This window comes from Protopterus annectens, chromosome 3.part1 (assembly GCF_019279795.1).
Source record: "Protopterus annectens isolate FY-2018-M chromosome 3.part1, PAN1.0, whole genome shotgun sequence".
Lineage (NCBI taxonomy): Eukaryota > Metazoa > Chordata > Ceratodontiformes > Protopteridae > Protopterus > Protopterus annectens.
In genome coordinates, this window is record NC_056732.1 from 948,678,461 (window position 1) to 948,694,797 (window position 16,337).

A 16,337-nucleotide genomic window follows, 5' to 3' on the forward strand; every position below is an offset into this window, starting at 1 on the left:
AAGCAAACACGGGAGGGCTGTGGCTGACAAAGTTCGCAGATGACTGCAAACTAGGCGCCATGGTCGATACACCAGCAGACACACACATCCTACAAAAAGGCCTCACAGAAACGGACAACTGGTGCCGGAGTCACGGCCTTAAACTAAATGCCAAAAAATGTATAGTCATCCCCTTTGGGAAAAACAAAGTACCCAGAAATTATCACATAGACAGCAACCCACTGAGTACTGAAAAAAGTAATCAGGGACCTAGGGACCCAAGTCGACAGCGCCCTCTCATTTGATACCCACGTTGCCAAAGTGGTTAGAAAAACATTCTACCTTGCACACCTCATCATGAAGGGATTCACATCCAGATCCAAGGATGTCATTGTACCCCTATATTCCTCCCTCATCAGACCCATGATTGAGTACAATGCCCCATTTGGTATGTACCTCACCCGGCATTTGCAACAGCTGGAGAGACCACAAAAGTACCTCACCAAGAGGATCAAGGGTCTCCAACATATGTCTTATTCTGCCAGACTAAAGAAACTTCAGCTCTATTCAGTATCATACCGCCTGCTCAGAGGTGATCTCTGCCTGACGTACAAGGCCATGTCCAATCAGGATCTGATGGACATGCTCCACCTCAAAAAATCCAAGTCCATCAGGACCACGAGAGCTAAAGACTTAAACCTCAGCACAAGTATGAATAGGACATGCTGGAGGGATAGATTCATAACCCAGAGGCTTCCCATGCTTTGGAACAAGATCCCAGTTCGTATCAGGCAGAGCCCCTCACTGACTCTCTTCAAGAGAAATCTTGATGAGTGGATGGGAGATCGTAAGTTTACCCCAGGGGTCACATCTGTGTCACTGCTAGACAGGGGCACAGTAAACTAATTCTATTATATAATGGGACCTTCATTGTGTCACTACTAGACACAGTATTCTAAATTTATTCTGTACATTTTTGTACCACTTCATGGGGTGGCAAATGCCACATCACTATGGCTAGGCTTACAAATGTCCCAGGGCAGATAGCCTAGTACTATACTATGAAACTATGAACTTTGCAAACAGTCTCACCGCTCTCTCAGCCCAGAACATATCTAAATGTTGCATATGTCTCTGTGATGTTTTAGAAACAGTGCTTTTGCCCTGTGAAGGGGAGTTCATCAGTTGATTTAAGTTATATGAACAAACAGATGCAACCCAAAAGGACCCTAAAGTGGGAATCCTAGAATTAATGTCACAGGGGGTTGCTGACTTGAAGTACAAACCAGGGAAACAATACATAAAACAGACAATGTGCATTAATAGGAAATACATGAAATGTAATTAAAAAGTCAGCCTAATTAGAAATAATACAAAAACAGACATTAGCAGCACCTGCGCTTCTAAAAATGTAACACCTACAAATGCAAAGGATACCCACTTTAAGTCTAACCTAGAATCCTGCAAAGGAAATCAAAATCAAATACTTTGCTGCAACCTCACCTATGAGTCTGATCCTGCAGTCTCTTGATGGTATATCTATAGCAATGATTACCTGCACAGATAGTGTAGAGGGTTTGATTTAAAACTGGAAGCAAATTCTGGAGCAGGCCAAGAAGGCAACCATACTATGAGCAGACAGTCTGTTGTGTGTGAAACAGTTCCAAAATAAAACATTTTAATACCTCATGAAAACTGCAGGAAAATATGAAAGTTTAGTCAAAATTTGTGGACTGCCCTTCATATTAAAAGGAGTATTTGTATTGATACATCAGCAATCCCTTGTGTGTGCCACTGAGTCTGTCATATGCATGTGGAGTTGATGGTGGGAGTATGTTGTCTAATGTAACTATTTGCTGCATACATTCCCTTAAAGAGATAAAATTATAATTTAGTAAACATGTCACTGAATATTAAGAAATCATTTTGAAATACTTAATAGTGAGTTATGATATTGCCACTGGTAGAGATTCCCTACCTTCTGTAACACTCCCCTGCAATCATGACTCACGGCAAGGTTGGAGAGTACAGTAAAGGCCAGCTGCTGGATAACACTGTTGCCTGGAACCTTCTGTGAGGATATCTTCATGACTGCATGCATCAGTGTGTTGCCTGTGGGTCCTCTCTGTGAAGTCTGTGAATACTGCACACTACTTACCCAGCAAACTGAGCCACAAGCTAAGTAAAACACAAAACAAAAAAAAAATTTAGGAGCTCTCTTTCTCTGCAACGTATGCAAGTAATTTTAAGACAACACTGATTTGTGTCAATATCTTTCTCATGGAATTAAAACAATGGATAATGTACTTGGGAGAATATTTATAAAGAATACCATATACTGACATCCAGTCTCAGAATAGAAGGGGACCACATACTTTAAATAAACCAAATCTGAACGTACATACTAAAAGAAGGACGCATGTTGGGTTGCCACCTTTCCACATCTCAAAAGTGGGACACGTTTTATAAAATCATGAAAATTTACAGTGCAAGTCACAGCCACAACAATTGTAAAGGACTGAACTTCACTTTTTTTTACCAAAATAAAAGCTTGTTCTTCTGGAATTTCAGTTATATCTGTTGTTTCATATAATATTAAGGTATTTCACATACAAAATAATAAATTTAGGTAATTGCTACAGGAAAAACGAAAAGTAGTGCGCTTACCATAAAAATGGATGTTGGCTGCTTACGTTCTTCCTCAACAGATGGGTTATTGGCAAGCCCAGCCTTAAGCCAATTGCTCCAAAAGGGCCCCACTTTCTCAGTTGGCCCCTCATTAGGCTATTACAATGCTGTTATGCCTTACATGACTCAAGAGATTTGTCTATGAGACATTACAGCAAAGTGCACAACATTTTCCAACTGCAGTCTAGCTCCGATAGCAGTTACAAGAACAGTATAACCAGGCATCATATTATTAGTAACTGCAGCTCCATGCCTCTTAAATGTCTCATGTTAGCCACTTGCACTCCCAGAACAGTCAGGTGCTGTTACTGAATACTTACAACAGGGTTTTCAACCCCAAACTGGTTGGATTAACCAGCTAGTTTTGTGCACCACTCCAGTTACTGTATCTGAAGAGAAGATCAGATTTATTTTGAAGACTGGTAGAAAGGTACTGTTTTCTTTTGCTTCTCTTGTTGATATGAAGTTTATGAATGGTTGTTAATGAATAAAGTTTCAAGAAGTGATTATGGAATAGTCAATCTCAAACAGCATCAAAACAATCACTAGTAAGCATAAAAAATGCTGAGATTATGATGTGAAATAGCATCTGTATTTCTAATTCAGCACTATGGCAGACAAATGCTTGTTACACTCACAGTTAGGAGCAAAATTATCTCAGAGAAGTGAAACATGAGGTGTATTGTGCTGAGCAGTGGGAGGCTGAGGTTGACTGAAAAATGATTGCTGTATGTATTAAAACAGTACCACAGTAAAACAGTGACACAGTGAAAAACAAAACAAACAAAAAAGATAAATTAATCAATTTCAATGCAATAGTGGTACTGTAAGAGCAAGCATACAGAGAATCATAAGTCAGGGATACCATGTAGCCTAAATAATCACAGTTATAAGCAGACACGATATAAGAATTCAGTCAATAAAACAAGTAATAAAACAGATGAGAAGAGTAACTGTACACTCTCATAAAAATCATATAGCATAATGCCTTTATGGAGAAAATAATGTACAAAGAACAAAGTAGTTGCAGTATGCACAGTTATTGAGCATGGGGTTTGAAAGAGAGTAAGGAGTGAGTGGAAAGAGGGAAAGACAGGAAAGGACAGAGACATAAAAGTCAGAAAATGAAATAAAATAAATTAAAATAAAAAGTGTGAGGGAGAACAAGAGGGAAGTGTGCAGCTATCACCTACCAAGGTTTGGGAGATCCAGACTGTACTACAAAGTTTGGGAATATGTTTACTGGTAAGCCAGGGTGCACCCATCTGGTGACACAGCATGTAGACACAGGACCTCTTTGGCCCATCAGATAGGCCACTTACAGTGTGCCTGAATGAGTTAAGCAGATTCTGAGACAGGAACTATAGGAAATTCTGGATATGGGGGTAGTCCAGGAGTCCAGTAGTTTACTTTGGTTTTAATATGTCTTATGACAAAAGATAAGCTAATAAACATATTGTTTTATTTTACTAAACAGTATTATTATATATTCCTGATATCTAATCTGAAATCATTTTAAATTCAAAAAGCCAGTAAGTGGAGGAAGTGGTGGGATGGTAGACTCAGCCAAATTTCAATTGTCTGGCAGTCTGCCTAACGAAGCTGACGTCACTGCACATGTCCCCAGACGTGATGACATCAGCAACAACTTAGGGGGCAGGTTTTTGAAAAAAATAGGAAATTCAGGAATGAAGGAGGCCACTCGAGAATTTGTGGCAACCCATTATCTTGCCTTCAAAACTGGAAAATACCTTGGAATTTGGTACGTTTGAGGTATGATAATGATATCTCAAGGGAGGAATCGGGTCTCTAAGGAGAGGTTGCATAAGGAAGGTGCACCTTAAGAAGGCCTTGAACAATTTAAGAGCAACAATAGGTGATTGATTCTCCCTAGTGCAAACACTGGAAATAGCAGCTAACTGGACTTTGACAGTAGAGTAGCGAAAAAAGAAGTCTAAGACAGCTGGAAGAGAGGGGGTAAAAAGGTATCCAAATACCTATTGGAAGCCCAGACTAAATTACTCTTATAAATCTTCCTGCTAGAAGGTTTCTGTGCTGAGGGTCTGACAACTTACAACTTACTTGTTACAAGCGTACAACTTATGATAAAAGCTTGGACTGTCTAACCATAATTGGAAATGGAAAAACCATCCAGTCAACATGACGGCTTATAAATCCAGGTGAGGCTTCCTGAAGGGAAGAGAGAGAATATCTAGATTAGGGTCCAGCTCCCAAGGAGGCTGAATCAGATGAGACCATAAAAAGGAAAACCACATCTGTTCAGGCCAGAAGGGAGCAAATGAGGATTACCGCAGCCTTGCTCCACATTGTTTTCTGCAGAAATTTTAGACTAAGACAAATGAGCGGGTAGGTATAAAGAAGACCAGGAGAAATGCCAAGGGAGGGTTAGGACATCTCCTGGGGACTGTCCCATTTGGAAGATTAGGGCAAAGTTGCATTTAGTGTTGGAGGGGGAAGCAAAGAAAGTGCAGCACAGCTGGCCCCAGTGGTTGCAAATATGCTCCACCACAGTCAGATTGAGACACTACTCATGAAGGAGGAGGATAGACTTGCTCAACCTGTCCTTTAGAACACTGGACTTCGCTGGTATGTACATTGCTATCAGAAAGTGGCCTTAAGACATTGCCTACTGCCAAACCCTAATGGCTTCTACACATAATGGTTAAGAACTTGTTTCTTCCAGTTTAGCTGATGTACCAGACTACTTATACATTGTCCTTCTGGATGGAGAGTACACCCCTGGGAAGGGAGTCCTGGAAGGCCTGCAATGCTACGAGAAATGCCCTCATCTCCAGGATATTGACATGAATATTGGCCTCTGAAGGAGACAAGGTGCCTTGGACAGTTTTCCCCAAAAAGTCCCCCTTCCAACCTAGTTGAGAAGGGTCTGCGGTCACTGAGGCCCAGGGAGAGAGAAGAACAAATGGTCAACCCTGAGATATTTATTTATTTGCTTACCAGGAAATTCCAAAAGGACACAGGTCCTTTTTCAGCGGAGGCGAGAGGAGAAAAGCTCCACAGAACAATAAATGAGCAGCAGAATACATGAAGAACAATTGAATATACATACAATAGCAAATAATACATACTGCAGCAAACATTAGATATACATACAATATGAAACATAGTAATGAACAGATATACCAATATCTAGCTAGAGGTTAGGAATAAAGGTAGGATGTATATACAGATATTACTAAGCTCAAACGGATACTGTTCTAAACTTGTAAACCTAAGTCTTGTATACAAATATTGCACTAAACTCAAACAAATATAAAGCAGATGTTCCACATGAAGGTGGCACAAGCTAGAAGGGCTAATGGGATGGAAGGGGAAGACAGAGGAGTAGGAAAGGAGACTGAGTGAGTAGTATACGTTGTAGTCAGAGGCAGCTAGGTATAAGTTAGTTGGATATGTATTTGGAGTTGAGATGAAGTGAGGTAGTTAAGCATGAGCGACAGAGAGTTGTGTGACGCTCAAGCATGGGCCCAGTACTCAAGGAGCCTCAATCCTCACCCCTAGCATCATTGAGGGGCGTCTGCATTGGTGGACAACACGTACACACACACACAGTAAAGCACAATTTCCCTTAAGAGCACACAGAGGTCACAGTCTGGGGCTGGTTTCTCCCTTTCTCTCCAGATCCCAAATAAGACTTCCCAATGGCACAGTTATAGGGTTCAGATCTCAGCCAAGTGGTCAAGCCAAAACCTCCAGCATCCTCTCTGTCCAACCAGTGCTTTGTGTCCCTGCCCAAGTAGCTGTCATTTATCACAAGTTAATTCAGGTGAAGTTCTCTAAGTGAGATATAGCGGTGGCTGTGATAAGATGCACTGGTGGCAAACTTAGCAATTTTATTGTAGCAAGCCTCGAGCTTGTTTAGGTCTGTTTGTCTAAGGTAGGTAAGTATAGGAGAGGCGTAGAGTAAAGTGGAGATTAGGTGGGAATTGGCAGCAAAAATTCTAGCTGTCTTGGTGAGGAATTGTTTGCTTCTGTACAATGCACCTAGATTTTTTGTGAAAATTTTTTTATGGTAAGAGAAATGTGAGGGTCAAATCTGAGATTATCAATCTCAACATCAAGTAGTTTAGTGTGTTCTGTTGGGGAGATGACGGTATTGTTTTGGCCACAATATTAAAGTGGGTGATAACTGGGTTAGATTTAGTGGGTTGGAAGATACAGAGTTTAGTCTTGCTCGGGTTGAGTAATAACTGCATTAGATAGCCAGATTTCTACAGATGAAAAGGCTTCCTGTGTGATCTTGTGAAGTTCAGGCATAGATGGGAGTGAGCAGATGAGGGTGGAGTCATCTTACTGTATAAGAGAGGCTGTGAACAGATCACTGGTGAAGAGAGAGAATAGTAGAGGACCAAGGATGGAGCCTTGGGGAACGCAGAATGTTACAGGAAGTCGAGGAGATGGGTCATTATGCCAGACAACTGATTGCTGGCAGCCAGTTAGACAGCTGTGATACTAATCAGTAGCTGACTGGAAAAAGAATAGGTTAGTGAGAACAGAGATTAGCAGTTTGTGTGAGACCACGTCAAAAGCCTTGGATAGATCCAGAAATACAGCAGAGGAGAACAGGCCATTATTTTTATGATAAAGGATAGCGTTAGTGAAAGACAGCAAGATGGTAGTAGTGCTGTGGTACGGTCTGAAGCCATGCTGGGTGCTGGAGAGGAGGTTATTAGCTAAGAGGCAGTCTAAGACTTGAGAATGGATGCATTTCTCAAGTATCTTGGAAAGTGGGCCACGGATGGCTATGGGGTGGTAATTGGAAAGTTCAGTGGAGGGGCACCTTTATGGGGGGGAATGATGTGGGATATTTTTCACAGTGTGGGGACATAGCTTTCTGATAAGGACTGATTAATTAAGATAGAGACTGGATAAGTTAGGGCTTCTTCTGCTATTTTTAGGTATTCAGAGGGGAGATTGTCAGTTGCAAGTTTTGTAGGCTTAAGTTTCAACAGAAGATTTTTATATAGGAGTTAGGTACTGATGAAAAAGAAAAGACTGTGGGCAGAGTATTTGGTTTTGATGTGGGGAGGGTGGGTAGAGTGTTGTGTTGTTTAGTCAAAGACAGAATAGTTTCAGTAGTGTTTATTGAACAAGTCAGCAATACTACTGGAGGAAGGGGGAGCAGTGTGTGTGTGTGTGTGTGTGTGTGTGTGTGTGTGTGTGTGTGTGTGTGTGTGTGTGTGTGTGTGTACTTTACCTGGATGGAGAAAGGAGTTCATTGTGTACCAGAACTGCTTACGGTTCGATGGGAGGAGTTTAGTGCAGACTGATAACACTGGGTTTTAACTTCTTTTATTTGCTTTTTGACCTTATTGTGCAACTCCAGGAATGACTGTCTAGAGGAGGGGATTTTTGTTAAGCTCCAGTGCTCCCAGGCCTTATCTCTCATTTTCAATAGTGCCCTGGTGCTTTTTTATAGCCAAGGGGAGTACTGTATTTTGACTCTGGCATTTCTTATATGGGCATATGTGTTCAGGATGTCTAGGAAGGTGCTAGTGAAGAAGTGGACAGCTTCATCCAGATTGAGGTACTTTAGTGGTGTCCAATCACATTTTTGAAGGGATGTGATAAAGGAGAGAGTGTTAAAGTTGACCCTATTTTGGATTTGCTTATAGATGATGGGTTTAGCACAATTTAAGTGGTGTCTCGGAAGGAATGTTGGAGTGTAGTCACTGAGGCTGTCTGGTAGACAGCCAGCTAAGTATGAGTGAGGGTCTTTATGGACTAATATCCAGTTGAGAGTAGTACGTTTATTAGAGTTTTTATTTGTATGGGTAGGTGACTGTATTAGTTGGGAGAAATCATTAAGGTTTAGGTGGTGGGCTGCATGACTGCTACTACAAAATAGCCAGTTGATATTAAAATCAACTAGGATTATGATTTCCTGGGGTAGGGAATGGTTAGCCCAGTTCAGGAGGTTTACCAGGGATGGGAAGTAGCATCCTATGATGACTGTTTTATTTGGGCTTAGGTTGAGGTTGGCATATAGGATTTCTTAATTTCCAATGTAGGGGCAGATCTGTTAAGGATCTGGATGTTGAGGTGTTATTTAAACATTAGAGCCCCTCCACCCCCTTTCTTAGATAGTCTATCTACTCGAAGAATGTTATAACCTGTGGAGAGTATTTCCTCACTTCTGATGTGAGGTTTGAGCCAGATTTCAGTCAGGATAAGAATATCAGGAGAGTATAAAGCTATACTGGCATTTAGGTCATGGGTTTTATTAGTTATACTTCTGATATTTAGACACATGAAAAGGAGGTCAGATGGCTTTTTGTGGGATGTCAGTTGCAAGAAGGAGCAGCTATTAGGCAGATTTTTAGGTGAGGAGTTGGTAATGGTAGGACCAGGGTTAGGGTGGATATCACCACTGAGGGCTAATTTAGATAGGGCAGTAAACATAAGTTTTATAAATCTTGTAATTAACATATTTTAGGGATTTTTTTTGTTTGAATGTAACAGGTGACTGGTAGTACGGTGGGTGTATTGGGATGGAGACTGTGATGGTATGACAAATGGAATTAGTAGGTGGGTGACAGAAGTGAGAGTAAGGGTGCAGTGATAGTGGTTGGGTGGGTCTATTACGGAGTCCTGGTAGGATGTAAGGTGTACAAAAAGAGTGTAGGTAAGGAGTGTAAGCACATTAAGTAGTAGCATGGCTGTGTCAGGTGAGCAGTTAGATTGGAAGTGGGTCGGGTCCTGTGGGCAGTAGAGGAGATAAGTTCCTAGTATTGTTCTGATTAGTTGCTGGTTATTGGGAGGGGTTAGTGCCTAGAAAAAATCTACATGTAGTGGAGGCAGGTGGGATTGGGGGGCAGGGTGGGGCACCAAGTGAGCCCGTGCGTAGCATGGGCAAATGGAACGGAGCTTAAACCCCTCCAAGCTGTGGATCACCAGTTTAGTATCTAATAGCTTACCATCGAGCAGAATTCAACTGCTGAAGAGCACGTGTGTCCTGATAGGAGACTAGCAATTTAAAGATGACTCCATAAACAGCAGAAACCTAATACAGACTTAGTACTGGGGAGGGGCAAAAAGGGTGTGAGCTAGGTGCAATGCAAAGAAACTAGCCAAACCAGAGAGGCAAGCAGTGGAAAATTATCAGTGCAGGCCTCAGAGAGAGTGAGTAATAATACAAACTCTACCTGTAAAGTGAAGGAGAGAAGAGACAGCAAAGTTTATTAAGGTTGGGAGCGTGTCTTCACACTGAGTTTCTTATTAGTAGCCAGTTTGTGCACAGATTGCAGTAGGGAGATACATTAGCAATGAAGGGGAATGTATGTTGTTGTGTCTTTCGGCTTTTCCCGGTTAGGGGTCACCACAATGGAACTCCGGTCCACTAATGACTGGCAGTAGATTTTTACGTGCCGAGTTGCCGGCCCTGATGCACAACCTTCAACGAAGGTACGCCCATTCACGCACGTCTCCACACAGAAGACGCTCTAGCTGAGAATTGAACAGGACAATGTCTTACTATGAGGCGACAACGCTACCGCTGCACCACCACAGCAGTCAATGAAGGGGACTGTATAAAGATGCAAATAAACAGGTGGGGCTCAAGTGATACAAAACTAAGGCAAACAGCACTGAAAGGGGGTGGGGGGCAAAAAGGGTGTAAGCCAGCTGCAATGCAAAGAAACCAGCCAAACCAGAGAGGCAAGCAGTGGAAAATTATCAGTGAAGGCCTCAGAGGGGGTGTGTAATAATACAAACTCTACCTGTTAAGTGAAGGAGAGAAGAGACAGCAAAGTTTATTAAGGTTGGGAGTGTGTCTTCACATTGACTTGCTTATTAGTAGCCAGTTTGTGCACAGATTGCAGTAGGGAGATACATTAGCAATGAAGGGGAATGTATAAAGATGCAAAAAAACAGGTGGGGCTCAAGTGATACAAAACTAAGGCAAACAACACTGAAAGGGTTGCTTGAAGGTTAATTTTTAATCACAGAGAATAGGAAGGACCTGAATTAAGTGTATATTGTCTAGTGGATAGTTAGGATTACTGGACAAACTGGCGGGGGGGGGGGGGGCAAACAAGGCTCAATCAGTCAGTTTTATTAGTATGCTGAGAACTACTAAGTAACACTGCTAATGTTAAAGCTTCACTATCATAACACATACAAGTATTATGCCTGGGTGGACTGACCCTGCTCTTCAGGCTGAAAATGTATATCCTTGTTTTAGTTTTGCAGTACTGATTCCTTCTTAGACTGTATGGGTAGGATGGCAGCCTAAGACTGCAGAGTTGCTTGAGTCTGCTCTGAAGAGAGAGAGAAAAGAGAGGGTGAAGCTAGTAGAATGAGACAAAGATAGGTTAAGGAAAGTAATGAGGAGGGTGTTAAAAGATACAGGCCTGAGGATAGAGTGGAGAGAGCAGGAGAGAAACAATAGATAGCAGGAGAACAGATGCTACTGCAACAGTTTGAGAGTACTTCAACAGCTAACACATCACAGTGCCATAACTTTGTTTGGAAACAAGTTAATACATCATGCAATACATTTAGCAGCCAATTATCATGTGCATACAAGAAAAAGTAAAATGAACACTTAATAGCATAGCTGAATCAATAGCAGAGACACAACTGCAGTGCTAAATCAGTAAACACTGTTTCTAATGCCAACACCAAGTCAATTAGATTTAAATTACATTTATAACAGCAGTTTTAGTACAGCATAGTCGGATAGAGACAACACAGCTGCAGTGGTAATTTCAGTAAGACACTGCTGCTGAATGGCAGAATCAAATCAGTGAAATAAACAAATAAGCAGAGCAATAGTCAAGAATCAGAAAAATGAATACCAGTTGTATAGCTCCAAATAATTAGCTAAAAACACTTTAAGAAATTCCTGAGGTCTAATGGCTTACCAGCGAGCAGAATTCAATTGCTGAAGAGCACTTGTGTCCTGATGTCCTGTGTCCCAGATACTACTGGGGAATCTAGCCATCACTGAAACAAAGTTATGTACTCACCATAATGATGCATCTGTGCTGTCTGTTTTCATCCTTCCTCAACTAAGGGGTTTCAGATCTGATCTTGGATCCAACTTTGGCCTCTTTGTTAGACTTTGGCTCCATAGCATGGGCGTCTCTCCCCTTACAGGTCTACTTTAAGTGCCCGAAAGCTAAAAAACCCGAATCCGAATAGCGCGACATATAAAGAGCGAAACGCGAATACGAACGAACAAAACCGCGAAAGTGGAAATATCAAATTTGCATACTTGGCCCATCTGCGGTATAGCTCCGTAAGGTAAGTGTGCGATAGTTACGGACCTTAGGGTTAGGGAGGGGTTAAGGTAAGTGCATAGGTAGGTAGTGTATGTAAGGTTTTGTGTAGATAATGTATGTAAGGTTTAGTGTAGTGTTTTGTTAAGTGTGTGTGTGTGGAATATTTAGTTTGTTTGGGTATAGCTCCGTAGGGGAAGTGTGTGGTAGTTACGGGCCTTAGGGTTAGGGAGGGGTTAAGGATAGTGCATAGATAGTTGTGTATGCGGGGTTAGTGTAGGGTTAGAAGTAGGGTTTTGGTTAGTGTATGTATGTGTTTTTTTATTGTGTTTGGGTAGGTAGTGTGTTGCGGGTGGTGGATTGGCCGACTATGATGGTTCAAAGTTTTAAAATTTTGCGCTTTAGTGCATTCGACACATTCGCTGTTCGCTCTTTATGTGTTGAGCTATTCGGATTTTTCATGTTTTGAGCGCATAAAGTAGACCCCTCCCCTTACCCATAATCCTCTCATTCACCTGAAATTACCTCAGATCCAGTTTGCCTCTAGTCAGCCTACTATCGTGCACAGAAATATGGTGACAAGTAAAATATATATTGTAAAAGAAATATTACTTCAGTTAGAAATGGAAAAGATGATGACTAGAGCTCATTTAGCAAGGCAGACAGAAGTTACTCCCCAGGACATAACAGGAGCTCAAATTAAAAAAAAATCTTCCTCAGCAGGAAATATACTGGAGGGTGGTAGGTTGAGGAAGGATGAAAAAAGACAACTCAGATGCATCATTATGGTGAGTACATAATTTTTGTATCTGATGTCTTTTTCGTCTGTTCCTCAACTGATGTGACAGAGTCCCCAGCTAGAGAAACCCTGGGTGATCCTCAGGGAAGGATATTGTAGAGTTTTTGCATTTCTTACAAAAATGGTGAGTGAAGCCTCAAAGAAATGGGTTGCAGGGAGAATCTGGGTGATTTAACATAAGCAGACTTTGACTTAGCTTAAGTCAGATCTGAAAGAACAGTTGGATCCGAGGATCTCAATTTAGATGAAGTTGGATCCAATGGAGCAGTCTGAACTGAGCTAGAAGTAGGAGGAAGAGAGAGATCGGTGGAATTTTTCCTGAATTCTTTAGTCTTGTTAGTGGTGTCACCCCTGGAAGACTCCAAAGATTTCTTGGAGGGGGGAGGGCTCCAGACAATAAAGAAGAGGTGGAGGGGAAGCAAGCCTTTCAAAACTAATTTGTTCCTGCACTCGATAAGCGCTCGATAATTAAATCCTGCACAAATCTCACAATCAGTGTTAATATTCCCAGCTCAGAGACAATAAACACACTTGAAGTGTGTGTCCAAATTTGGAATCTTGTGGCCAGAGGTTGAGCACTTTTTAAAACCAGACGTTTTTTCAGACATCTCAAAAAAAGGAAAAACAAGTGGAGGAGGACTACCAACACTGGTAACACTAAACTTCAGCCACAACATACTGTAAATACCAACAATGGTAAAGGGAGAGTGTATCAACTATAAGGTAGCAAGGAAAAGGGGTAGAAAGGGCACAAGGCCCAAGAAGACCAACACCCTACCCTAGAAAAAGGTAAAAGATATATTTTTTATGTATATAGTGAGGAAAAGAGTGCATTCAGACATCAGTTGGAGAACCTATTAGATAAAGCAGGGCAACATGAATTGGTGTTGATAATGGGTGACTTGAATGCACATATTGGGACAGACAGAAAAGGATATAAGGATTGCCTGGGTTCACATGGGTGGAGCAACAGGAATTGTCTAGCAAATGGCTTGATAGTAGCCAACACATGGTTCAGCAAGAGAGACAGTCACAAGATCACAAACAAGAGTAGCCAGCATGGAACTCCGGTAGACTTCCTCCTAGTGAGGAAAAGGCACTGGTGTAGAATCCATGACTGCAAAGTCATCCCCATTGAAACAGTTGGCCTACAGAATAAACCATTAGTTGCCACAATCAGCCGCAAGTAGTGGTCAGAGAAAGCTGTAAGGTCAACAGAGACCAGGCTGAAGACCTGGAAGTTGACTGGAGAGAAAGTACAGCAGTTCAAGGAATTATGCAGGGCTCTAGCACCCCAAGAAGAGGACAAAATAGGTGGAGTTGAAGAAGTGTGGCAGCATCTAAAAACAGCATGTGTTAGGACTACAGAAAAGATGTGTGGCTGAGTAAGGTATGGAAATAAGGTATATAAGGAAAGCTGGTGGTGGAACGCAGAAGTCCAGGAAGTCATTAAAAGAAAGGAGGCGTGCATGGAGAAGGGGGAGATAGAAAAGACTGACCAGGCTAGGAAGGACTACTGGTTGGCTAACAAAGAAGCTAAGAAAGAAGTTGCAATAGCAAACAACAGGGCATTGGGGGCACTCTACCAACTTCTGCAAAGTGACTCAGTAAGGGGCACAAAGAAACTATATCAGGTTGCAAGGCAAAGACAGAAAGATAAAGAAGATAGTCAGACACCCCTCATAAGGGATGCCAGCAACAACCTGCTCACCAGTCCACAGGACATCAATGGCAGATGGGAGGAGTATTTCCAGCAGCTTCTGAATGAAGAAAATCCCACAGAAGCTGTACTGTCCCAGAAACAGCTTACGATGAGAGAAGAGGAGGAGCCCACCTTAGAAGAAGTAAGAACAGCAGTAAGGAAGATGAAGTCAGAGAAAGCAGCAGGCTCAGAAGAGGTCATGGGTGAGATAGAAAAGAAATGGCTCCTGAGGGTACTAATAGCACCGTGGAGAGAAAGGCGTATCCCAGATGACTGGAGAATACGCATACTTGTGCCAGTGTACAAGAACAAAGGCGACATCCACAACTGTGGGGAGTAGGCATCAAACTCCTACCACATTGCATGAAGGTTTTGGACAGGGTGACTGATAAACGGATACACAGAGTAGTACAGTGCAAGATGGGAGATGAGCAGTTTGGATTCAGATCAGGATGCAGCACAACTGACCCGATGTTTGCAGTGAGACAGAAACTTGCGAAGACGCTAGAGATGAGGAGAGAGTCCAACTGGGCATTCCTAGACTTGGAGAAAGCATATGACAAGGTCCCAAGAAAGCTGATCTGGGCAGTACTGCGGTGGTTTGAAGTCCCAGAAACATTGGTAGAATTAGTGCAGGCTATGTACAAGGACCCAGTGACTCAAATACGAACAGTGTTCGGCCTCACAGAGGGGTTCCCAGTGAGAGTGGGTGTACATCAGGGTTCACCTCTTAGCCCATTGCTGTTTATACTGGTGATGGACTACATTAGCAAACAGGCTGAAGGGGACAGATCAACAAAACTGCTGTATGCAGACGATATGGCAGTACAGGCAGACTATGAGCTAGAACTTCGGCAAAGGTTAGGGGAATGGATTGCAAATCTGAAGGCACATGGGATGAAACTAAGCACAGATAAGATGGTGGTAATGGCAGCAAATTGGGGAAATCAGAAGAAGCTGAGAATAGAGATAGAAGGAAATATAGTGGAACACGTAAACAGCTTCAAGTATCTGGGAGGGGTGGTTGAGGAGAAGGGTAGGCTGAATGAAGAGGTCAAAGCTGAATCAGAGGGGATACAGCCAACTGGCATAGAGTATCAGGTGTAGTTTATGAAAGAAGAATGCCAAGGAAGCTGAAAAGTAAGGTGTACAAGACAGTGGTGCGAACAGTACTACTGTATGGTGCAGAAACCTAGGCAGTAAAAGCAGAACAGTTGAAATAACTAGAGGTAATGGAAATGGAAGTGTCTGAGAAAGGTTGTAGGATGCACATTACAGGATAGATGAAGAAATGAGGACATAAGAGCAGAAGTTAAAGTAGCTCCAATTGCAGAAAAGATCAAAGAGAACAGATTACAATGGTTTGGGCACATGTGTAGAAAAGCAGAAAACAATCTGGTGAGGAAGATTTGGGACAGGCAGAAAGAAGGTAAGTGGAAGCGAGGACATCCAGTAAAGAGGTGGATGGATTCTGTGAAAGTCAGGCATGAGTGTTGATGAAGGCAGGTGTGTGGCAAAAAATCGAGAGAGTTGGCAACAGTTAACACGATACCCCGACCCGATGTAGAAGAAATGGGAAAAAGAGGGCTGATGATGATGATATAAAAACTCAAAAAGAGATGGAAAGAGATCCTGAGAAATCCTCTAGGAAAAAACAAATAAGCATCATTTATCAAATATTAAATCCCACTCGAACTACAAGTGGCCATGACCAAATGCTGAAGTGGCAAATGAGGTAATTTCAGAAGAAACACAGGAGCTCAAGTTACTGAGACAAAACTCAACAACAAATTAGCCAAAGTCAGATCCAAAACCCATCAGTTGGGGAACGGACAAAAAAATGCAACATCAGATTATGAGTTCTGCAAATTTTTGTGAGAGACATTGGTAAATTCATGGGCTGATA

At 42.0% G+C, this 16,337-nt stretch overlaps 1 protein-coding gene across 1 annotated transcript in view; it reads right to left on the minus strand.

The window, feature by feature from the left end:
- RTTN (rotatin) overlaps positions 1-16,337 on the minus strand; it is a 3,641,098-nt gene that overhangs the window by 317,986 nt on the left and 3,306,775 nt on the right. The window contains exon 48 of the mRNA XM_044067142.1: positions 1,958-2,157. Coding sequence (XP_043923077.1) covers positions 1,958-2,157 — 200 coding nt within the window. The remainder of the gene's footprint in view (positions 1-1,957; positions 2,158-16,337) is intronic.